At 44.9% G+C, this 24,045-nt stretch overlaps 1 protein-coding gene across 1 annotated transcript; it reads right to left on the bottom strand.

Moving 5' to 3' along the window:
• Nucleotides 1-584: 584 nt before the first annotated feature.
• ARL8B (ARF like GTPase 8B) lies at nt 585-18,552 on the bottom strand. Its single transcript, XM_075762491.1, has 7 exons — nt 18,233-18,552; nt 8,880-8,960; nt 8,167-8,240; nt 7,650-7,743; nt 6,936-7,003; nt 6,630-6,700; nt 585-5,179 (listed from the first exon to the last, which is right to left on the bottom strand). The coding sequence occupies exons 1-7, from the start codon at nt 18,353-18,355 to the stop codon at nt 5,130-5,132; spliced, it is 561 nt and encodes a 186-aa protein (XP_075618606.1). The 5' UTR covers nt 18,356-18,552; the 3' UTR covers nt 585-5,129.
• Nucleotides 18,553-24,045: the final 5,493 nt, after the last annotated feature.

The raw sequence follows: 24,045 nt of genomic DNA, 5'->3' as shown, positions 1-24,045 counted from the left end.
GAGACCAACAAACACTCTCCGCATGTAAAGCGAAGCCATATCAGAAGCGGTAAGAGTTTCCCCAGACCAACTACTCAGAAAGTTGCCCCTCGGTGAGCACAAGGCTTACAGTCACTCTCTCAGGATGAAGTTATGTAGTTACAGCTCCTACAGAAAACACTGCTAGCACAGCACACACCGACCAAGCATCAACCAGGCTGCAGCACTCAACTACTTATTTTCTTTTAAACGAGAACATGACATTTAGAATTAGCCTCATTCACATATTCAAGATCATGGTTTTATGACAGTTTAAAAGGTGAAGTTTCCTTATTAGGCCAGGAAAGACTTCTTGAATTGACTACCTGAATGCATCTGCCTACACGGAACTGGTACCACCTACTCTTCATGGTTAGAGGAGTGCTTCAAAGAGTCAGCCTGTTTGTTCCTCTCACAGATGATCTAAAAAATTAAATCATAGCACAAAAGTGTTTAGTTTAGCTTGAGTGTAACAATGTTTCCCACAGTTTGGTAATAAGGGTTTCTTACATATTTCTAACAATAACAAAAGCAGCTGTACTACTACAGATGAATATGCAAAAGAATGGTTTTCAACAACACTTTATTGAAGCACTTCAAAACGGTCACAATGATAGATGTTGCCTTTAACAGAATAAAACCTGTACTGTCATAATTAAAAGGCACTAATCCTGGCACAAAGGTCTACTTACCCACCTTCCACTGTGACAGAAATAAAAACATCAAATATTTTACTTCTCCTTTAAAGGAGTATGTGCATACCCCCTTAACTGCCATTCCATCTTTATCATTTCAGTGACATGTAAAAGAAACCCCCCCCCCAATGTTTCACCAAGGCATACTTTAACGTTCAGCATCGGTATTCCTAAAGCTATAGACTACTCATTGAAGGTTTACGGTTTAGTGAGACAAGTCCTTCCACACTCAAGTTTTGGGAATAAAAGTCCTGAAGCACAGACTAGTCTCGGGCATTCACACATGACTTTTTTAACACGATTCATTGCTTTGCTGCTCCTGTGATCAGCAATGCACCGCTCTCAGCGAGACAGCTCAAGTAACCCGATTTAGACGCCCTATACAGAATTCACATGGCTCTCTCTAGTCAGGGCCAGTGCAAAAGCAAGCCAGCATGGAGCAGCGCTGGGGCATGCTACCAGGAGGGAGCACATTTCTTTCACATTCAGTAAACACGCACAAAGCGAATCACAACATGCTAATGCACAGCCACAGTAACTATAAAATTAAGCATTAGAAAAGTTAAAAGCTTGATAATCCAGCTAAGTCATACTTCAAGTTATTATAGATCCCTGCACAACATTCCTCTTCATTTAACTAGAGAGACTGTTTAAGGCATTTTCTTTGGCCTCCTTTCTTCTACCAGAAAGTGAAGATTATGCAGTTGTATGTCAGCATCCAAAAAGGACTGTCTTCCCAACCCGCTTCCATCAAGATGCAAAGAGAAAGCACACATTGGTAAGAAACTAGATTATTAGTTCCACAGACCACGAAACAGCTCCACATTGTGCATTTTTCATGTTGCCAAGTGGTAGGACAGAATTGCTCTGTGCAGCTGCTAGGACACTCAGCTCTACTCGGGGTGACGATGAGAATTACGCTGCACTGTAATTGCACTTAAACCACCATCTACACTTAAGTTCATAGGACTTTAATGCTCCAAGGAAAACTTTCACACAGCGCAGTGCTGTGGCTATACACACAAACATTTCTTCCTAGTCTAGAGACGCACTGTTTTATGATCAGTAAGAGTGATCACTTGTATGGAGCAAAACCAACAGCAAGTTCAGCAGACAAGACTGCTAATGCCTATCTTAGGCTCCACACCTTTACTAGAACAGAAAAGGTCGAACTTTGGACTTCACTGTGCCAGGTGAGCAAGTAGTTTTTTCAGTCCAAGACTGAAAGGTGGCAAGAACAGCCTCACCTCAGGAAAGACTTACTACACATCCCTTCTGTTTCAAAATGAAGGTAGTTGGGAAGTTAATCAAGCCCTCAAAAAGAAAAGTGTAATCCTCTGCACCGGATTCAAATAGTGTCTTCAAGGTCTACATTTCTGCCATGTGAGCAACTAAAGGCATCTGGAAGAACCGTACAAGGATGGCTGTGAAAACCTAGATGGAGTCATCTCGGGAAGTAATGCAAATGTACTTTTTAAGAGTATACACATCATAGGTGGTCAGTGTAGCTCTCCTTGCCAGTTACATTTAGAAGTAGAAACTCTTACTTAAACACCACATCAAGCAAGTTGGCCAAGTTCACACCACAGCTGATTTAAGTCATTAGTACCAGCATCAGACCAGCCAGGGTGACAAATCTTACAGCAGCAACACTGTTTTCAGGTTTTGTGTCAAGTGGCATTTTACTTTGAACGCCAACTCCAGGAAGCTTGTTTTGCATGCAGGAAACCCCATCAACTGAAGAAATGTGCACATAATCTTTTACTCAAGAGTTCCTTAGTCCTTCCCACCACCTGAAGGATGCTAAGTGACCAGTACTCAGGCCTAAAAACTAACCTGCTACAGCTCAGTCAGTCTGAAAGCTTACACGGAGACAGGCCGTGAAGAGAAGACATGCAATTTGTTACCGTTACTTGGAAGATGTTGACATACGGTCCTGTAAGTTAATCGGTGACCCAAGAGAAATTAATGCAGCAAAGTGTTTGGGAAGAACAGTCAGCATAACTTCAGATTACAATCACGACAAAGATTTTGTTCAAGACCTCAGTCAAGGAAAGCCTCACTTTCCAATGAGATAAGAACCTTTACGCTTTAATTGGCAGTGAATGATCAGGCACTGCTAGATCCGACACTTGTGCTAGAAAAGCAAAGGTTTTACTCTAGGCTTGACAACAAGAAACAAGCTTGTAGACACATGCATTTTTCTCCTGCAAACAGAGCTCCAGAAGGCCGCCCCTACTCAAGACCCTTCAGCTGCCCAGTGCTTTTCATAAACATAAAAAAGCACCAAAGTCTGCTGAGAGCAACTAGCTAAGCTTGCTTGTGTAAACTGAGAAAGCCCCAGGCCTGGAAGGCAGTTTTATAGGCATTTCACTTGAATAGTTGAAGCACAGAACACAAAGAAGCTCAGGTATTTACCGAGCCTTCTTCCTACACTGTAATCTTGTGGGAGAGGAGACGGATATCCCATAACATATGTCCATGAGTTAAGCCACATCAACTCAAGTCAGTTAAGTGTCAATACAACCCTCAAAACATAAGTTTATTGAATAAAGCTGAAGAGCAGTAAACCAACATATGCATCCACCTAAATAAAAAAATTCACGTATTTACAAAGTTCAGTAATTGTATAAGTTGTTCACATGCAGAGAGTAATGCACAGGTTAACAATTGGTAGTGTTTGGATGCCATAAACGCTGAAAGCAGTGAAGTATATAAACACCAAACACATCAAGTTTAGCTATAGGCCAGTTAACTAAACAGTGACCTGGTCCCCCACAAAGATTCACACATTCTAGTTTATTTTCCTTATTTAGGCACAAGCAAATTTGCTAAATAAAAGTAACTGTAGCAGTTCCTGGTGAACTAGGGACTACAGTAGCAAGTTAATATACCCTCTCCTCTACAGCACCAGAGTATGAATTAACTGAAATCATGCTTCAGAGAACTGAAAGGGGACAAAAAGTTAAAATGCAAGTTCAGACCGAATGCAGGCAGCACGTAGTGTCTGTGCAACAGCGCGATAGTTGGTACAGAACAGTAAGGCCATGGCAGTCTAAGTTAAAACTGGCTTGTCATAACTGATGGACTACACGGTGTTTCCAACCAAAGGCTCTGACACAATGCAAACTACATTTAGGTGAAGAATCACACACAGTGTGAGGCAACACAAGCAGGTGTATGATGTATTTGCATACACTAGTAAGCTACACTGACATTACTGTATGAACAAACCAGTCTTAAGTCTGTTCCTTTAAATATACTGAAGTCATTGAGAAAGTAAAGCTACAAAAACATTACAATCTTTAGTTTGTACATACTTCCCTATACTGTAGGAGCTAGTCAAGAAACAGGATCGATTCATTGGCTCTCTTGTGCTTTGACACAGTAGAACATTTCATCTTGCAACTTACAGACTTTGCACATGGTTACATCAAGAAAGCAGGCAGGTCTAGAGTTGTCACAATAGCCTAGATATTCCATAGCACCAGGTGAAACTGTGCCCAGCCATTTCATGAGCAGGAGAGACACTAGACAATTACATAGATATTGTGCTAAAGGTTGACTGACTCTATACAAAAACACCAGTAACTTAAGTGTCATGCAGCTGCTCAGAATGTGTGTTCTGGTTTCAGATAGAGACCACTAGTATCTGTAGATAGAAAAATGTATTTGAACAAAGTCTGATGTTCCTAGCAATTTGTTTTCATGCTGAAATACTCCAATTTTGGTAAGCTTGACAAAACAGTCCATCCCCATCCCCCGCACAAATGTTAAACAGAAGCAACGAAATGATTTTAAACAGTTGACTCTTTCCTAATTCATCATAAGAATTTTCTTTTTTGAGTGACAGGGTAAGATCTCAGCTGTAGATTAGTGATGCTGATCTATGCCTTGTGCTCCCCTCTGCAAACAGTTTCCATTTCTCTGCTTACATACACACATCACATGCATTTGTGAGATAAATCAGTATCCCACAACTCACGCTTAAATGTTTTCTAACTACTGTATGTGGCATCTTACAGAATCTTAATGCTGTCAAGCATCAGCATCTTCAAGCCACTAAACGCTAGAAATAAAACACTTGCTGAAAATCATATAAAAACCTGGCCCTGAAAAACCAGAACAGAGTGTACCATCATAGTTAACATGGTAGAGAGATTTTTTTTTTTAAAAAGCCCCCCCCACAACCCACCCACCACAGATGGTTGTAAAATAAATATTTGTGCTGACTTTATCATGACAACTCTAGTTGTTTTGTGACAGAATAGGAATACAAGTCTTCAGCAGTGCACATGAGAAATGAACCGTGAAAAGGCAGATTCTTGATACAGGATTTTTGGGTAATATCTCATTATGGAGGGAAGTGGACAATTGAGATTATGGCCAACTGGTACTGGAGATTCCAGGAAGACTTCAGCTTCTTCTAGATTTTGAATGCTGAATAAGCCACTGAAGCGTGATATCTAAAGAGAGAGAGAGAAGTTCAGTTCCATATTCAAGTGTCTATTTGTATAACTGGCAGGGCTTTGGTATGCCAGTGTCCTCAAATACATGACAGGAATATCCAGCCCCTCTCTAAAGGATGGTCCAAGACAGATCAACAGAAGGATTTTTTTTGAATGCTTGCTGTCAGTGCTTTGGTCCTATAACTGCCCAGCATCCTTTAACTAACTTTTCACAGAATTGCCCCAGTCCTCCTGGTTCCTCAGTCAACTACACCTCTAGAAAAAAAGACATCCTTTAATCTGATACTTTGCTATGGCTCACATAATTAGTTTTAGATCAACACTTGTCTATTTAGCCAGTCTGCCTCTCCTCACTGGTGAGAGCAAACTCAGTTTAGCCCTACAGTACAAGGCATCAGGCTGCCCCATGCTTCAAAGTGGGTCTCCCAAGGAAGTGACATGCACTAGCATCACACCAGCCCAATGCTTCCAGCAGCACCTTCCCTATAGCATCAGTGGTGCTCAGCTGTGCTGTGAGCCTTGTGCAGGAGACAGGATAGAAGGGAGTATCTGCTCCTCCTAGCCACCACGTTCAAATCTTTTACTGATGGTAAGGTGACAGGGGCTTCTTGGAGAAGAAGCCAGAAGAGTTCCACAGGCTGTTCATTCTTGTTGGTAAGAAGTTGAGTCCTTAATAAAAGCAGTCCTGGTATCCTCTACAGCTTCCTCCTGTGACCACCAACCTCAAGTTTCCCCATCAGTAAACTCATGTCAGCTTGCCAACGAAGCAATGTTAATCTCACAGCAGCCACAAGAAGGCATCAGGAGAGGGGTGGCCAGCCTTGTTAAGTACTGTGTTTTCATTTAGTTGCAAATACTCAGTTTACTTACAATATAGCATCAAGTCCTTGGTATTAAACAGTAGCAGGGTTTCTGCCTTTGAACTCCAGAAATTCTAAAGCAATTGATGTCAGCACCAGAAAAATCTACTGTTTGGCTGCATGGCGTAGTGACTAGCACAGGCCACAAGACGAAGCGCTTTGATAAGACAGCAAGGGAATATGATTATTTCAAGGGAATAACTGTTGAGGAAAAACTTGCTGCAAGTACTTGCTAGCCTGATGAAGTGAGGCAGAGTTGAGAGTACCAGACAGAAGTATAAAATCATTTAGGCCAAGCTAATAGTGAGACTAGTCAGCTATTTTCTGCAAACTAAAGAAAGGCAGCAGATTTCACAGGAGACTGACATGTGTTTTCATAACTACAACCCCTACACAACTTCAATACCAGTCAAGCTTCCTCACTGCCATCAGGAGTTATACCAAATTTAACCAGTGAGCTTATACCCTGTTCTTTGATTTGTTACCAGTTTCCTGAAGCCAGGAAGCTTGTGTTTAAGAAGTTACAATCCCCCAATCCATCCTCCAACAGCACTTCATAAAGCTTAGCATTTTAAGTGAATAGTTACCTATATTATCTTTCTCTTTGCACGAAATTGAGTAGCAGCAGATTTCTCTGTCCTGAATAGCAGCAAGGTTCCTGTGAAAGAGAGACTACTTCAACATTCACTTCACTTATAACAAGGACTCATACTGAGAATCTAAACTGTTCCACTTCATCTTCTCCACATAACTTGTTTCTGTGCAATGTTTTGGCTACCTCCCATTGATGGGTTTTCAACTTATACATGCAAGCTTCTTGATCTAACAACCCTATATGGACATTAATTCACTTCTTGAGTAAAGTAGCCTTTCTTAGGAAGAGTTAGACTTACATTTTTTCAATTAGCTGTTTCTCATCCAAAGCATTAGGAAGGTCTCTCTTATTTCCAAGTACTAGAACCTGAAATCCAGAGCAGAAGAAAATGGTTGCAGCTTTGCTTTTTAAAAACAACACAAACCCCCCCAAAAACCCAAAACCAACACAAGCAACCCACAAACAACAAACTTCAGGGGAGTCTGACAAGCAGTTTGCACTAGCCTATTAAATCTAACAGAATGAGACATTCACTATTAAACCAGGTCAAGAAGGAAGACTGACCTAGTCACAGGGAAAGAGGGGGTACAAATGAATAGTTATGTGCAAAAAAGCAAGCATTAGAACACATCAGCTGATAAAACTGAGAACAATCAACTTTCAGCTGAGAATTCCCCAAACTTACTCTATACTTCTGTACTACAGTCTGGTTAACCTGTACTATAGTAAACTCTAGAAGAGAGCACAAACTCATGCTGTGGAATACTCTAAACCATTGTTCCAATCTTTTTTTTTTTGTGGACACTGAACAAGAATAAGATCGCTGAAGGATTGACTGAGTTCAATAATCTGATTTAAGGCACTAGAGGCAGGAATTGTTCATGCTTATACTAATCAGTAAGGTTAGGCCTTACATGTGAGTTAAGAGTTCAAGTTGGACTTCAGAGTTGCTGAAGTTATGCACATTCACTCCTCAAGCAAGTTTAATACTGTGTAAGGCAATACTACTTACAGGGATCCCTTGTAACTGTGGCTTATCTAGAAGATTGTGCAGCTCATTTCGAGAGGCTTCTATTTTTTCACGATCTGCAGCATCTACCATGTAGCTTTAAAGAGAATTTAAGGTTAGGTCAGTGAGACTGAACTACTTCAGAAACAGCAGTGTTTCCAGCACTGTCAGTTTTGAGCACATTCAACAAGGCTTTAAACAAAGCTCGGTCTTCTGAGCAAAGAATTTGGTTCTTTTAAAAAAGTTCTCTAAGATCAGAGAACATGAAAGATCCTTTCAGTTAGATAGCACTGCCCCCCAGTTCAGATAGGAAGTAGTTAGTACTTCAGATCAGACACTGATAAGAAAATAACCCATCTTGAGCCCTGAACTTAAGGGTAAAAAAAGGTCAATACAGTTGCAGTACAATTTCAAAATTAAAATGAGTACTATGGAGTCAAGCATGCACTGTTAGAAAGGCTACACACAGAAGAGAAGCAAATCTGAAGTTAAGTACTAGCTGAAGGAAGATGACACTTACACAATAGCATTAACTCCTCTGCAATATCGCTCCCACATGCTTCGGAATCGTGGTTGCCCTCCTATATCCCAAATCTTAAGGCAAGGGAAAAAAGACAATTTAGCCATGCACTATGTTTAAATGTGTCACACAAAGATAAGACAAGAAATCAAACCCCAGTTTTTCCTTTCTCCTTAGGCCAGCTGCATGACCTCTCACATACTAGAACAGAAATAATCCCTCATACAGCTGCTCAAAGCTTGCAGGCCCAATAGCATAAGATACAAACTAGAGCATCTCACACCAGATGCGAGAACACACTTGTGTGCGAAGTTTACACACTGCGGTATACAAGAAAATAAAGATACACTGACTTAAAACTTTGCTTTTGATGTAAGGTTTCCTTTAAGCTATGTTGATGAGCAGAAGAGGAGGATCTCTTGGCCCTAAACATGTGAAAATTAACTCAGATTAAAGCCAGACAGCATTATCACAGCATTGTTTTAACTATTCCATGAACCTGGAAATCGCACCCAGATTCTCATTTAAGAAACCCCATAAATAAACCTAAGTGTATTCTTAAAGCTATTTGACAGATTTAGCTGAGCCTCTGCAGTCTCCTGTATTTGTCCCAACAGTGGAAGCAAACCAGAGCAAACATACAAATTTTAAACTAGAAGCTGAAGACAACCTTGCATGGGTTTAACAAGAGACAGTCATTATTGGTGACATACCTTTATTGTAACATTACCCTTCGTAACTTTCCTCATGTTGAAGCCCACAGTAGGAATCATATCTTCACTGAATTGACCTGACTGGAAAAAAAGAAAGTTAAATTTAGTGCTTATCTGATGCAGCTAGTTTACATAGTAAAGTATCATAAGCTTTTTCTAGCCATTTGCCTTCCAAACAAAGGTTTTATAGTCAAGAAGTCACAGACGTTATATTAATGAGTACTGAAGCTTGTGTGAAGTCAGTCATTTTTTACAAGCACTTACATAACTTTTCAAGCCTTGAAACAGTCGGGGGAGCAAAGTTACTCGGGCAGAGGTGTTTTGCATAGCTGAACAGATGGACAACCAGGACAAGTATAGGAAAAGAGCCATTCACCTACTACTGCTGCAGCCATGTTCTGTACATCAGGATCTCCTAGTTACCTGGAAGCTAGAAATATCCAGAAGATTTTCCTCTGATGCAAGCTACTCTATGGACAGCATTTACAGTAATAAATCACTCTTGTGGAATAAGCCTCCAACCCACAGGTTAACTCCCTGAGGAGTTTTAAAAGGCTGGAAAGTGGAAGGACCTGACAGGTCTGCTCTCTGCTAGGCTACACAGCATCCAACTTGTTCAGCAGTGGAAGAGGCAATCGAAATGCAACCGGAGAGGATTTCAGCCTGTTTCCATCAGAAGTTCAGCATCTTTTTAAGCTCTGACATAACTGCTACAAAACAGTGTCATATTAGAGAGGTTCATTCTCTAGTGGCAGATGTTTTTATCTGTAACAGCTTGAAAGCCAAGTTCATAGCTATGTCCTGTAGCTAACCCAGGAGCCATAACAAGCGTTATCAACAGGAATACAGATTTCTCCCATGCTCCCTTGGCTATTTGGCAGAAAGGGAATCTCAGCCACAGTAGTCATTATATATCTACATCCATTATGTGTAATAAAAACAGACAGTCAACTAGATTTGGAAAAAAGGTCGACTCAAATGCATTCAGTTGTTTAATTAGGGTTCAATATCATAGCAGCAGAAAGTCTGCTTCTCTCCTTTGAAGTTGCACAGAGAAGCTAGTCTGAGTTAAAAGCCCTTTAGGATCTCCGAAGCAAACATCACATTGCCCTATAGAGTTAGGGCCCAACTGCTCACAAGCTGGAAGTAGTACCTAGGTCTGCTTTGAGCACATGCTGTTCAGTTTGCAACCAGAAGATGAGCAGCTTGTAGTACCAATGCTTTGTCATTCACTTCTATGTCTAGAACACCACACTTTCTTCAGTTTGTTTCCCTAATTTCACCCCCTAAAAACCCTGTGATTTTCCACTAGCAAACCAAAGTGGCAAGCCTCACACAATACAGACTCCTGTATAATGCTGATAAACATTAGAAGTCAACTGAAAACACAGAGATGATAGCAGTGTCATTTGGGCTTATTTAGCCAAGTCCTTCAGCTAAACGCCACATTGATCTTGCTATTGACCTCCAAAACGGAAACACATCCAGAGCTTGGATTTGAAGCCAGCAGTCCCCTGAACAGGTGGTAATTTTTCACATTTAAGATCTGCTGTCCAGCGCGTGGCTACACAGACTAACAGTCTCTTGAAAGGAGTGAAAAAAAAAAAGCCTTGGATCCAAGGAATGCAACAGTAAAAACAGTGATGACCTGAAAAATGGACAGCTTAAACCTCATTAGGCAGGTGTTCGGTGTTCTCATTTGAAAGAAGTTCCAATCATTTAAGTTATGCAGAAGAGGATGTATCAATCTCACACAGCACTGTTTCAGCAACCTCTCTAACCATTCTGCTAACTTAGCGAGGCAGGTGCAGGACCTGAACGCCTGCTCATTAGCTTCTCATTCCTGCCCTGGAAGCCCAGTGCATGAGTTGTCCACCTCAGCCAGTTTCATGATGTGTGGCTCAGCAGCAGATGGTTAACCGTGCTTTCCAGGCCAGATGCTGTTCAGTGCAGTTCATAAAGCACACACTGTCAATCTTGCCTTTGAAGGGTCAGCTTGCCACAGTTGCTCAAGAACCACTGCATTCCTGCCTCTCCAGTCACACCCTACACCCACATCTGCTAACCAAACATCTCCCAAGCACTCCCTGAACTTCCATCTCTGTGCTACTTTGTATTACCCCATATGCTGTCAGCTGTTCCCACTTAGATACTTCCAGATTCTTCACTCAAGAGCTGTTCCTATCAATAGTTCATGCTTTCTCACCACTCTTTTAGGATACAGATTCCTTCGGATGGGAGCAGCACCTCATTTGCCATGTGTTTAATGTAATGTTGAAGAAATCACTGTGATCCACCACAAGGAAGCTTTTACAGAATCCTCAGAAATGCTGCTGCACCTTATACTACTTTCCAGGTACTCCCTACCTATGCTACACATCCAGGCAGCATAAAACACTTAAAAAATACGCTATGGAGTTGCTCAGTTACAACCTGAGTTTCAGCTTTCTGTACCCTGCTTTGAGGTGAGACAAACCAGCACTACCCAACATACTTTCTGATGTGTCAGAAACAGAAGGAAAGGGTAGCAGGTGCCTCCTCTGAGCTGCCTCCAACAGATAAGGATGTCCTTTCTCTCTATAGGAAGGCTGGAGGCTGTGGATTCTGAGGTGAGGCAGCTTTGAGAAGTACACCTGACTGCAGGTTGATCAACTCAGATCTTCAGTCAAAGACCTTACTCTGATACAAGTGTGAGTGTTCCTCTGTTCACAGTTAGTGTACCTAATGAAAGCTACTGGCAGTCATCTTAAGACAGGTCAAAAAATGATTAAAACGATTGTAATGGACTGTGCTAGCAGGCAGTGATCTCCTTTGATAGGTTCTGTGATGCTCTCCAAGTGTCTTGGCTCATAAACGGTTCTCTAAACCCAGAATTTAGAGTGCTTTTGTTTACTACCTCTGCAGAGGAAGAAAGCTGGGAATTCAGCTGCCTCTTAGAGTACCCATATGCAAAAGCTATTGACATAGCAGAACAAGAAGAATATGCTTTTATCAATAGGCAGTTCTGTTTGAACCAGATTTCCCCCATAGAGCAGATTACTCAGTCCTATCACTGTGTGCTCACAATATGATGCTTTCTCCTTCTAAAATAGGCATCAGCTTTAAAACGAGTTTGATAAGCACAGAAATATTTTCAATTCCCGATCTGAAAGCGCTTGGCTGTTGTCATACACATTAGCATTGCTCAAACACTCATCAAGGACAGTGAGACTAGTTGCTTACAAATCTAGCATCTGTTTTCAGCAGTTGCAAGCATTCCAATAGGCAGACACTGTACTTCATCCAAGCCTCCTTGAAGATCGGTCTTGTGTACTAGAAGTGATTATGAATTAAGCCATTAACTCTGAGATCATACAGACCATACAGCAGTAATACAAACAGTTTGCTGAAGGTCACAAAACAAAGTTAACTCTAGCCCCTGTGTGAAAGATAAGAAAGAGGAAGACTAAACAGACCGAAGTTCAGAGACCACATCCAGAAAAAACCTGCGGGACTAGTCTCTAAGCCTCCTGGTTTAAGAGATATTCCCCTTTCAATACTCCAAGCTCCTGGAGAACCCAAGCATTGTCATTTTAGTGTAACATGAACCCATTTACCTGCTTGAATACTTATGTTAGATAAGGATTATTCAGAGGAGCAAAACTGCTTCCAGACTGAACTCAGTCCCTGCACTGTATTCCAGTACTGTAGGACTACAGGGCAGACACCTACCTGCATGAATCCATTTGGGTTCAGCACACCTCCTAGCTAGTATTAGCACCAAATCTTGCACAGACTGTACCATTTATCCATTGCACTCTCCACCTCACTACCAGATCCAAGTCTGGCCCACCTGTTACACACCAGCACGTGCTCTGAAACGCCACCATGCAAGCCGAAGCAGAGCCACATTCACAAGCACGCTTTTGGCCTGTAACTCTGGCAGACTGCCTCTCTGGGTCTGCGCCCGCTCCCTTAGCCCCCCAACAGGCCAGGGGCAGCTTTGCCAGTCAGCACCCGCACAAGTCTTGCCTCAGGAACATGCCAGCAGCGTGCCAGTTACTGGTACACTTCATTCCCACAAGATAGGATCAGAAGACTTTGGACAAGCGTTTAACTTACTGTCACCTAACATGCCAGAAATGTACAAAGGATACAAGTTTAGTCTTTTTCAATACATAGTTAATATTAAAACAAGCTGCTTACCAAACCTACCATTTCCAGCTGTCTTGGGTAAAAAAAAAAATCCCAAAACCAACCACACTGGCTACTTCATCTGTCTCTCCGTAGCCATAAGCCACAGCCAAGAGACTGCCAAGTTCCAGGGAGTTATGCCTACCAGACTGTCAGCATCAAGTCCTAAGCAGCTTGATCAAGTAATTGAGTGTAAGACTGGAATTCCTGCTTCCTATATCTTCCTTAAAAATTCATTTCAATACATTAAAGGAACCATTAAAGGCAGAACTCAGACTGCAGCAGTAGAACTGGTGTTGCCTCTTCTTTCTTTCCAGAGCGGTAGCTCTCTCGTGCTGGCACTGGAAAGCACGCTGCCTACAATGGTCTGTCCACATGGTCCTCAACCATGTTCACAGCTACCAGATTCTGATTCCACACCTTGCACAAGGAGATTCTTTATATCAACAGAAAAAGCCAGGGCAGCCTTTAGTTTGCATCTCAAAGCTAACATGATTCATTGCTGTTACAGGACAAATTTCTTCATATAGGCTTTGCTACTACACAAAGATTTTTTATCATCTTTACTCATCATACTTTTCATCCATCCAGAAGAGATCACAAACAGGCTTAGCCAACTAGGAGACAACATCATTGGAGTATGGATTCCAGCCAGGACACTCCCAATCCACCTGAACCAGCACATTACCTTAAGCCCTGCTGTTCATTCCTAACTATCTTTCTATTCACACTAAGAAAAACATCACATCTCTCAGAAATCTCTTCTTAAAAAAAAAACAGTCTCATTTCAGCATTATATAAAGTTACCCCTACACTAAGCCTCCTTTGCAACATTCATAGCCTCAACCAAGAAGTGATGGACAAATCAATTCTCTAGTTTCTGTAGTCCAGCTTCCTTCTTGAAATACTTCAGTGTTTCAGCTACTTGTTGTGATCCCATTCAGAAGCCTCAACACTAGTTTAGAAGCTTCAGTCCTTGTGATCTAAGAGTCCCTTGAAAGGCTTTACAACAGCAGTTCTATGAATGATTGCTGCAGAAAGCAAAATAGCAGTATCTGACAAGAAAATGCATTTTTATTTCCCCAACCCTTACTTCAACTGGATATTTAAAAGGACATGGACTCCTTATCATGCAACTACCACACAGCAGTAAGAAAAGACCTAAAAAGGCATATTTCTATCTACCAGTCAGTCAGGTAAGAGCTTAGGACATTTCATGCCTCTGACAGTCACGAAAGCATCTTTTTCCAGGTGCTTAAAGAGTGCTATTCAGGAACTTAGGACCACAATGGAGAAAGTAGATTCCGATTTCAATCACCTGTTTCAGACCATGTGGGGTATAGCAAGCAGGACCTCAAAGAAAAGAGTATTAACTGGAGTATGAGTAACCTCATATTAGTTTTATTACCTAATGAAGTGAGGCAATCCATTTCAAGACTTCTGCAATTAAGAAACAGTTCACTTAAAAACATATCAACCTTCTTTCTTGCTTAACTATTATGTGTATGAAGTGTCAATGTACGCTATTTATGACCTACCTGTGTGTTTCAGAAGGCACTAAAGTAGCAGCGAAGCTCTTTAGAGCCATCTCTTTCCACACTTCTCCTGTGTGGCTTAAGTCAAAGTTACTTATAATAGTCCTGAGGACAGAAGGAAGCCACAGCTCCCAACTGGCCAAAGGAATCTTTAGTTGAGAGGCACTACAAAAATTGCCTCTCTCTGGAAACCAAGACCTCACTCAAAGGCTTGTCAGATATTCCAAAGTTAAAAACCAAACCACACTAGTTCAGGCTTTGACACAAATCCTAAAAAGGAATCTTATTTATCCTATCACCACAAACAGAACATGTTGAGTTTAGCTCTTAAACCTGACAACTGTATCAGGAAAGTCTGCCTGCCTCCCACCCCTGCAGTTCCCCTCTCCTGCCCGCTGAGGATCAGGCTATCGAGCTTCAGCGTTCCAGTGCCAAACGCCTGGATCAAGGATCAATCTACTGGGCTCCAAGCAAGACTTCACAATAGGAAATGCCACTCTTCCACGAATTACTTTTCTGAAACCGAACAAGTGCCCCATTATTCACCAGCATGCACTGCCTGCAGCCTGGAAGCAGAGTCGGTTTACTTGAGTCATGTTTCAGTTGCATCAGATGGCTGTGGAGCCGAGAGAGCTGCCTCTCGTACCTCCCCACACCAGCATGGCGGGGACTGCACGCTTTGACAGCAAGTCTGATGAAAGCCTGTTCACAGACACTAACTGCAGAGATGCAAACAATAGAAGATCCTGCAGACTCCAGTAGATAATGGGCATTTCAAGCCCTCAGATAAGAAGCTAACAATTCAAGATGTGATACTGGGATGACATGCAGTTTCTCTAAATAAGAGCCATAGGCCATCTACATGATGGAAATTAGGACCAGGAAGAAATCATATCCTCCCTTGTGAGCAAGTTTACTCATGCACAGGGAAAACTTATGCTTAATATCTAATTAGAGACAGTGACTAATACAGAGCCTTAGCAAAGCAGAAGCTGCATTCGTTGTATCCAGCTAAGGATATTCACTGCTAAAGTTGTTTTTTAAATCTTCTAGTCAAAGTAAGTTCAGTCTGATTACTTAGTGTAGTGCTTGTTTGCACTGGAGGAATAAATATGGTCCAAACCAGCTACCAATCTAGCAAAAGATTATTCTAGAACTGGATTGTCTGCCTTTCATGGCCCTTCCATTCCAGCAGCAGTCCAGTGTTGTATCAGGCCTCCTGTGTAATTGGCTTGAGTTTTTCCCCTAGTTACACATGCCTGATTTGATTGGCATAGATTACATTACAGATTTTTATTAGATCAAAGTCGCTGCTGTCAAGAGACTGGTAACAGCCCTTTGTTAGACAAAATGCAACCTTATAGGCCATACCAAGTTCCTGCTAATGCAATCCAGCTTTTAGAGCCATTCTGTAGGACTAGCATCTTGCTGTGTCATTCCCTTCATTTTAGTTTTAAGGAATCCCAATGCCTGATAGCTACATCCATCCCAACCATTAACTGGCCTGCAGAGGCCAGTTATTCTTTTCCAGCACTCATTTCCAAATGCATACTCTGAATTACAGTCAGTCAAGGAAGCACTAACAAGAAGTTAGCTCTTCATGCCATAGACAGCACTACTCCTTCTGTAAGAAGCAATATTGCACTGATAACTGAAGCTCATGCTATTATTTTTTTTAAAACAAATAACAAAAACCTGAGCAAGTCCCCTCACTCTGTTTTTTGTAAAAAGTCACCAGATTTCCTAATTAAAAACTTCAGGCATGTGACTTGCTGCTTCCAAACCTAAACCAGCTAACTAGGCTGTGTCATTATGCATAATAACTTCCTTATTTCACTCAGTTTTGCAAGGCTATTTGAATGACACTTGCTCAGATAAATGTCTAGGCGTGATCCTAATGTGCGGTTGAAACCTTGCAAGGTTCAACCCCTACCAAAGCAAGCTGGAAACACATGTCAGCTTTACTTAGGAGTACTTCTACCATTTGAGACAACTTAGATGGACTAAACTAATGCGCAACTACTACTACAACAATTCTGTACTCTGCACTACTCCTCATATCTGCAGTACAGATATGAGGAGTGCTGCTGGTACTATGCAGACAGAACAGCAAAGCAGTACTTTGTTGAGTGGCATCACCATCCAGGACTCCAGAAGACAAAAAAATCTGCAGAGTAACCTCAGCACTCTAAGTAGCACGAACACACCAATCAGTATCAGCTCAGCGGCCACAGAGTGAGGTTGTTCAACAATTTCAGAATTTCATTTTTAGAAATCCAAGCCCAGAGGTAGTGGCAGCCACCGCTGTGTATGAAAGAAAAGGCTTCTGGCACTCTCAGGTTAGCCCAGCAACTTCCACCTAACATAACCAGGCAAAGGAAGAGTTACCTTCTATGAGGGCAGACCCATTTCTCAGAACTGTCATGAAGCCCACTGAGTGCTGGCAGCCTCAACTACACAAGAGCTTGGTTACGTTTTGACAGCTAGTCAGAGTAACAAGGATTACATATAAATGCAAGAGAATAAGAGCCCTTTTCCTATTCAGTAACTCACTTAACTGACAAATAAATACATTCATAAAAATACTCAGTAATATTGAGATAGCCTCCAAAAAAAAAAAAAGTTGAAGGTCTGAGGTTGAAGACATTAGCTTTCTCATTCTAGGTGCAGACTCGAGTCAGTCACACTCCCTGCAAAACCAAAAGGTACCCCAGTTGTCCACTTCAGTCTCCCTACAAGGGCTTCCAAATTCCAGCTTGTCTCTTTGAATGTTTTCTGCCACATGCATCCACAGAACAGGACGCCGACAAAGCTGAATATGCCATTTAAGCAAGCCACTCTATCTTGTTCAACAATGGAAAAGCTTCGTGTAGGAGGATTCCCACACCCTTCCTTCATCTGCTCCAGGCAGATCACCAGATAAGTAGGCCCAAGTTCAGCAGTCTGCTGCTGTTAGGCTTGGAAGTTGGACTTCTTAGTGCATACCTTAAGAGAAAGTGGATTATTCAGTACAGGTTTCAGCAGTCAGGATAAGCAAAAATCTGAGAGAAGAACCACAAGCGGGAAACATTTAAATCATTTACTGAGGAGCACTGAAAAAGAGTCAAATGGGAGAAAGCAGCCGAAGACACTCTTCACATTATGCTACGGTGAGGCCAGGCATACTACGGCGTTCACCAAAACGGGCCTCGGGAGCACACCGCAGAGCTGTGCTCTGACACGGCTGTCGGTGACTCCACGCGTCCCATTACGCACGAAGGTTTACGGAGGCAGCACGGTATCACGGCGGTACACGGCGGCTCGGCCACCTCCCCTGCGAGCCTGCCCAGCAAGGACAGACATGCCCGCTCCCCACGGCGGGCGGCCCAGCCGAGCAGCTTCACCCGCAGCTCAGCGCAGCGTGCGAGACACGACCGTGAGCCAGGGCCAGCCCGGGCCCAGCCGCCGGCCGCTGAGCGCGGGGCCGGACACCAGGCCGCTACCGGCCCGGCTCGGCCGCAGCCCCCTCCTGCCGGGCCCGCACAGGCCGCGGCGCCCCCCTCGGCGCCGCGCGGCTCCCCCGGAACCCCTCCCGGGCCCCGCCACCGCCCCCCGCCGCGGCCTGCCCCCCCCCGGCCTGCCCCCGGCCCGGCGCGGCCCGCTCACCGCGATGACGTTGACGAAGGTGGTCTTGCCCGAGTACTGCAGCCCCACCAGGGTGAGCTCCATCTCCTCCTTCCAGAAGAGGGAGCGGAACCAGTCCAGCAGCCGGGAGAGCAGCGCCAGCATGGCGGCGGCGGGCGGGCGGGCCGGGGGCACTGGCAGGCTCGGCCCGGGCACTGGCGGCGGCGGCGGCTGTCGGGCACCCGCGCGCTCCCACACGGCCCGGCTCGCCCCCGCGCCGCGGTCATATGACGCCTCGGCACGGCCCACGAGGCGCACCAAGAGACGCCGCGCCGCCGCCGGATCCTCGCGCCGCCCCGCACCGCCCCCTGCCGGCAGCCGCCCGCGCCGCGCCCGGGGAGGACCGGCGGCGGCGGGAGGGCGGGGAGGAGGCGGGGCCGCGCCGCGAGGGGCGGGGCGTCTGCCGCGAGCCCACAGCCCCGCCATCTTGGGCGGGTGCAGGTGTGGGAGGGGGGTGTCCGTCTGCTCGGCCCCGCCGGCCTGGCTGGGAGCGGGGCGTCCGCTCACCCCCCTCGGCCTGGGCTCTTCCCGCCTTCCGAGGGCCGCTGTCCTGCCCCCAGAGGCACTGAGCTGGAACCTGGCCTGCAGCCAGTCCTGGGATTGCAGAGGGCTAGGGGTTAAGAAATACTGACCAGAATATCTTCAAGTGACAAAGGCAGAGTGTTTTTTAAGCGAGTGAAATAGCTCATAAAACCTCGTGTGTGCTCTTAGAACTCACAAAAGCGAAGGGTCAGCCCACGCGACCTGTTGTTCTCAGCTATTCTCACGTAACTGGCCATTCTCTGGAAGGTTTTGCCAAGAACCCGCAGCTCGCTGCTGTGCTGGTGGGGTAACTCTGCCTGGTTCTCCTCATTCCCGGCCAAGTTAAGCCCGGTTCTGTACAGAAAAGCCAATAGGTGGAGATTAGGGATCCCCCAACTTCAAACAACAGCAGAAAGAGAAGGCAGACCAATGCGCGCGTCTGCCTGTTTTTTGAAAAGAACAGCAATCGGGGTGATACAGATTTACAAGCTCTAGACATCTTCATTTACGTAATAAATTCCACGCCCTCTCTAAACATCTGTCCTCCAGAGCGACGCCGCTGAGGATCCCGGTGTTTGTACTGTTCACAAACCGGCCATCGGCTCTCCCGGTAGTTAAACGGTGACTTTTGCAGTGCGAGGCCAAGGCAGGAGGGACAAGAGCTGAGCAAATGAAGATGTAGCTGAAAAAAAATTGCGAGGAGTCTAGGAGATGCCCAAGGAATATTTCCCTTCACCTCAAGTACAATCTTTTTCCTCAGGATTTCTTATGAAAACTTTTGTGACTCAAATGTATCATCGCCATTAAGAGACATTGATGGATATTAAACAGGATTTGTAGGTTGTCAATGGGTTGGAAAACAGCTACCCTTTGCTCTTGTATGCAGTTGTTTTCAAAATATTTACTAAGAACCTGAGCCACTGCCCAGTGTTGTATGAAGAGTGGAAACAGCGTCAAGGCTCTCTGCCCTGCTTTATTAGCCTGCTGTGCTTCATTAACTCTGCAGCGTTTTTCAGGGCACAGGGATCAGGCTGAGGACAACTTCTCTCCCCAGCGAGAGCTGAAGTGCACAGCAGCCTTGGCAAAGCTGGAAACCTCCTGCCTCCGGACGCTCGCCCGCTCCCCGGCTCCTGGGGACCCGCCAGCCCCCACCACGCAGCCTCCGTTACCCCGAAGGCCAGTCCCCCCCACCCCGGCGCCACGCTGGGAGAGGAAGGACCAGTGTGGGCTGGGCTCCATTCCCTCTCGCCCCTGGCTCACCTACCTGGTTACGGACATCCCAGATCCAAGGGGAGCAGGGCGGGAAGCAAGTTAAGGAGTTTTATGGAGGCTGAATAATGACGAGAGAGGGACCAGGCAGCTCAGACGGTGCAGAGGAGCACACAAGGAAGCAGTACGATCAGTACCAGGGAATTTTGGCGTTTTGGGGCATTGCTCATATTTGCAAAGAGCAGCAAATGGAGCACCGGGTATAACCCGGTGCCAGGAGAAGCTAACAGGCCTTTTCCTTTTTTTCAGAGGAATGCTACAGCTTAGCTAGCCTAGTCCCTGGCTAACAAAAATCACATATAGGAACTGCTTTTAAACATGGACAGGCCATGCTATAATGAATGCGACTGGCATTTCTACTCCTGGATGAAGAGAGAGCAGCGGCGTGTGCAGCTGATGACTTTCGGGCAGCCAAGCGCCAGGCGCACAGCCCTCCTGAGCCTCCCCTGCAGCAGCGCGGCTCCGCTCTCCCCTCTAGTGCCTCAAGATCACAGTTCGCCCCAAACACGCCAGAAGAACACATTTCATAGCTGAGACCAACCGTATTTGGAGGTAGAACCAGTCCGTCGCGGAGATGCGTTTCCTGCGAGGCTTGCCTCCGCGTGCCTTCTCAGGCTCTCCTCTGGTTTGCACTCTGCATTGCCAGCACGAATGAGGTAAACACAGCTGCAATACCTGCACATTGCAAGCAGGGCTTTTAGCATGGACATACATAAGAGGACAGATAAAACATGCAGGAAATGCATTGGTGTGTCCCAGTGCAGTCATCGCTAATCATCGTTATCAACAAAGGTGTCGTCTGAAAAGACAGCGGGCACCCTGAGCTGGCACTGCAGTGCAGGGCACTCGTCAGCTTGCTGCAGGAGGCAAAATAACGGGTTGTTGTTTGTATTTCATTCCTTGCCCAAGGACCTGGCAGCCCACAATATCTTTATTAATTATTTGTTTCACAGCTGCACAGGAGAATAATATCTCCAGAAGTCCCTTTCTGACTCTGGTTTGCACTTGTGTACGTTCAAGGTTTCACGGAAGGTGGGAGCTACGCCGAGGCACTGGGATTACAAGAGTCAGCTAAGAGCCGGTCTGCGTGGTCGGTTGCTTCTGTATGTCCATCATTACTTCAGAGATAAAAGCTTCCTGAGGTACACGTCGTAGCTCACTGCAAACAGATGTGGAACAGGCAATAGCACATCTTACACAGCAGTCATGTTTTCCATGAAATGATAAATGAATATTTTACTCCTGGGAGCAAATCCAATTTGCTAATTCACCCACTGGAACAAAATAGTGCGAGAGCACTTTTATAGCTGAAAACAACAACATGATGCCCCCTCTCCCTGTATTGCAAAGATATCGCAGACACTTTCTACATGGACTGCAAATTCTGCACAGAGGAAGCCTCTTCTCATTTGTGGTGTGTTTTCAGGCAACAGACTTGTGATTTACTATCAGCTGCTGCCAGAGCCAGCAAACGGGGATGCTGTGTCTGTTCTCCCAAGCCTGGTGAAGCCGCAGAGTATTTCGGGTTCTCATATGTCTGTGTTTGAACACCGTGAATATTTCTCCCAATAAAATCCTGCTGTAATGTGTAGCATAACAAAAGCTGTGTCAGTGTGTCTAAACTCAACGGAATGATAAAACTCATTACACTAAGTTAATAGTATGTTCTTGGCATTCACCTCAAATTATGGGACTCTCCAAAATGCCTTTTGCTCTGATCAGGAAGGCAGCACTGACCACTGATCTGGGTACATAATTCTGCTGACTGTTCCACGCAGGGTTTCTCTGGCCTTTAGACTTCGACTCTGCTCCCCGTTTCCACTGTCAGCTGTCTGCATAAGCACCCTGGGGATCTTTGCACTCAGTGGTGCGTCAGCGCAGAGCGCTTACAGCAAAGCAATTACTGATGCCCTGGCTTGCAGGGTATTTCTGGCATCTGAGGAGGACCAGTCTGCAGATGGCCAGGGCAGAGGCAGAGAGCACACAAAAGCAGGACCAGATCATCACTTTCTGTGTCTAGACATTTCCTGGAAGTTCTCTGGAGGTCGGAGGCTGCAAAACACAAGGAGAACCACTGGATTCACCCAGTGATACAATACATCCTTCCAAATATCTTTTGAATGGGTACGCAGTTTGTTTGGCATTTGTATAATTACAAACTGCCTAAATTACCAAACTTCTGTAATACCATGAAATGGTATATTGCTGTATCCTCAGGTGAAATATAAAAGCTTATAATGTTTGGATAATGAAAGAAAGAATACTCTTACTGCTCCTAAGGACAAGAGCTTCAGGTTTTTCCATGCCTGCTCAGGAAAATACTGACATCACGAAAGGTAGTAGGGAGTATTTAATCAGTGTTACATGGTGCCAGATCAGCACTGACCAGTACGGGGTGGGGGGTGTACGGGGATATTCTGTTTCACCTGGTTACCTCAGGGTCCCAAGTCATCGCACTGAGTGATGTCATTGGGATCTTGCGACCCGATGCCGCGTCTGGGACACCTGCAAAGGGTTCTTTTCTGTCACTGCCAGAAGGAAATTTTCTATATCACACGGCATTATTTTTCTGAGCCGGCGGATAAGAAAAGGGGGGGGACAAATCTACTCTTACAGACCAGTTTCAAACAGGTGCAAAAAAGCGACTGGAATGAGATCGGTGTAAAACAACTGGGGCTGCACGCTAGCGCACCATCGTCTGGCATCAGCGATGCTGGCCACATCAGAAGGATCCACGCCACCCTGACCGGCCCTTTATCCGCCTGGCAGCTCCCCCGACCTTGCTGGGAGGGCTGTACTAATTGGCTTCTCTCCGCAGGGCATTACGCGGGAGGAACGCTAAGTACTGCACGCAGAGGAAAAAGCCGTTTCTGTCCTTCTCGGCTGCACGGGCTGCACGGCGAGCTGTGGAGCGTTCGGGAAGGTGCCTGCTGTCAAACCACACCACTCTGCGGCACTGAAATTAGAAATTTCCCAGCTCCCCAGTGGCAGGGAAGGCGTCTGTGCATGTGCTTTTCCACCCCAAAACACGGCTTTCCTTTGTATCCATAAAAAGCCAACTAATATACTCCTTCCAATTAAGCTGTGATATGAACTGCACTTTGAAAGTTCTTAATCCATTTTATGGTTCATTAACTCAGAAAATTTCATACCCATGGTTAGCCGTATCAAAGAGGATGGAATGCCTGGCACCAATTAGTTCTAATAATGAGCTAAATTGTGCACAGATTTCTGAGTCTGTCAGTATGAGAAAATAGGACAGCTCCTCTCAAAATAGAATATCTTACTGGACGTTTCTTTAATTTGTCTTCAGCTAAAGACTACTCCCACTAGCTGATGCAGACAAAGAAACTAATTGGTTTGATGAGTTGCAGAAGCCTGCTGTGCAGCACTTTCCCCTGCTGCTGAGCAAGGAACCACGGCAAAATAATAGTGTCAGTCTTGCTCTGGGATTTTGCATTTCTGCTTGTTCATGGTTTGTACTTTAAGGAGGCAAATACACATGGCCTGTTGGTGCCCTCAGTTCGCTTTGACGCTCATTTTTCTTTCAAGAAGGATCGAGCAGGTCATTTGTAAAATGCCTTAGAAAGTGCGGGTGCCTCCCAGGTCGGGCGTCCCCCCTTGTCGAGGGAGGCAGAAGCTCTCTGAGCTGGGGAAGCCGAGGAGGACTTGTGCTCACAGCGTGGCCCTGGCCCGGAGCCCTGCGGCGCAGCACCGGCCCGTGGGGTCTGTTTCCAGCTCTGCATTTCCAAGTCCCGCTTAAAATATTAGCAACAGAAACAGAGGCGTACGGCAGTGTATATGGTATGTGTCACCCTTATGTTACAAATGCTTAAAGGAAAGGATAAGATCAGTGGTCACTTCTAAAGAGATGGACATTAAAGAACCTGAAGAAGTGAAGGAAGAATTTCACGGTGTCTTCCCCACAGCTTTCCTGAAAAAAGAAGCATGTCTATTGTGCTATTATTGCTTGAGCTAAACCAGAAATATTCCTTTGCCATTGA

This window comes from Balearica regulorum, chromosome 10, assembly GCF_011004875.1.
Source record: "Balearica regulorum gibbericeps isolate bBalReg1 chromosome 10, bBalReg1.pri, whole genome shotgun sequence".
Taxonomy (NCBI): domain Eukaryota; kingdom Metazoa; phylum Chordata; class Aves; order Gruiformes; family Gruidae; genus Balearica; species Balearica regulorum.
The sequence above is the reverse complement of the archived record's forward strand: the minus strand, read 5'-3'. Positions and strand labels throughout refer to the sequence as shown.

Excerpts from the sequence above, each read along its gene's own strand:
- ARL8B (XM_075762491.1), bottom strand. The coding sequence starts at position 18,355 with ATGCTGGCGCTGCTCTCCCGGCTGCTGGACTGGTTCCGCTCCCTCTTC. Across the intron at positions 6,701-6,935 it reads AAACAGCTAATTGAAAAAAT|GAACCTTGCTGCTATTCAGG; the intron begins GTAAGTCTAACT and ends TCTCTTTCACAG. Across the intron at positions 5,180-6,629 it reads CAAAGAGAAAGATAATATAG|ATATCACGCTTCAGTGGCTT; the intron begins GTAACTATTCAC and ends CTCTCTCTTTAG.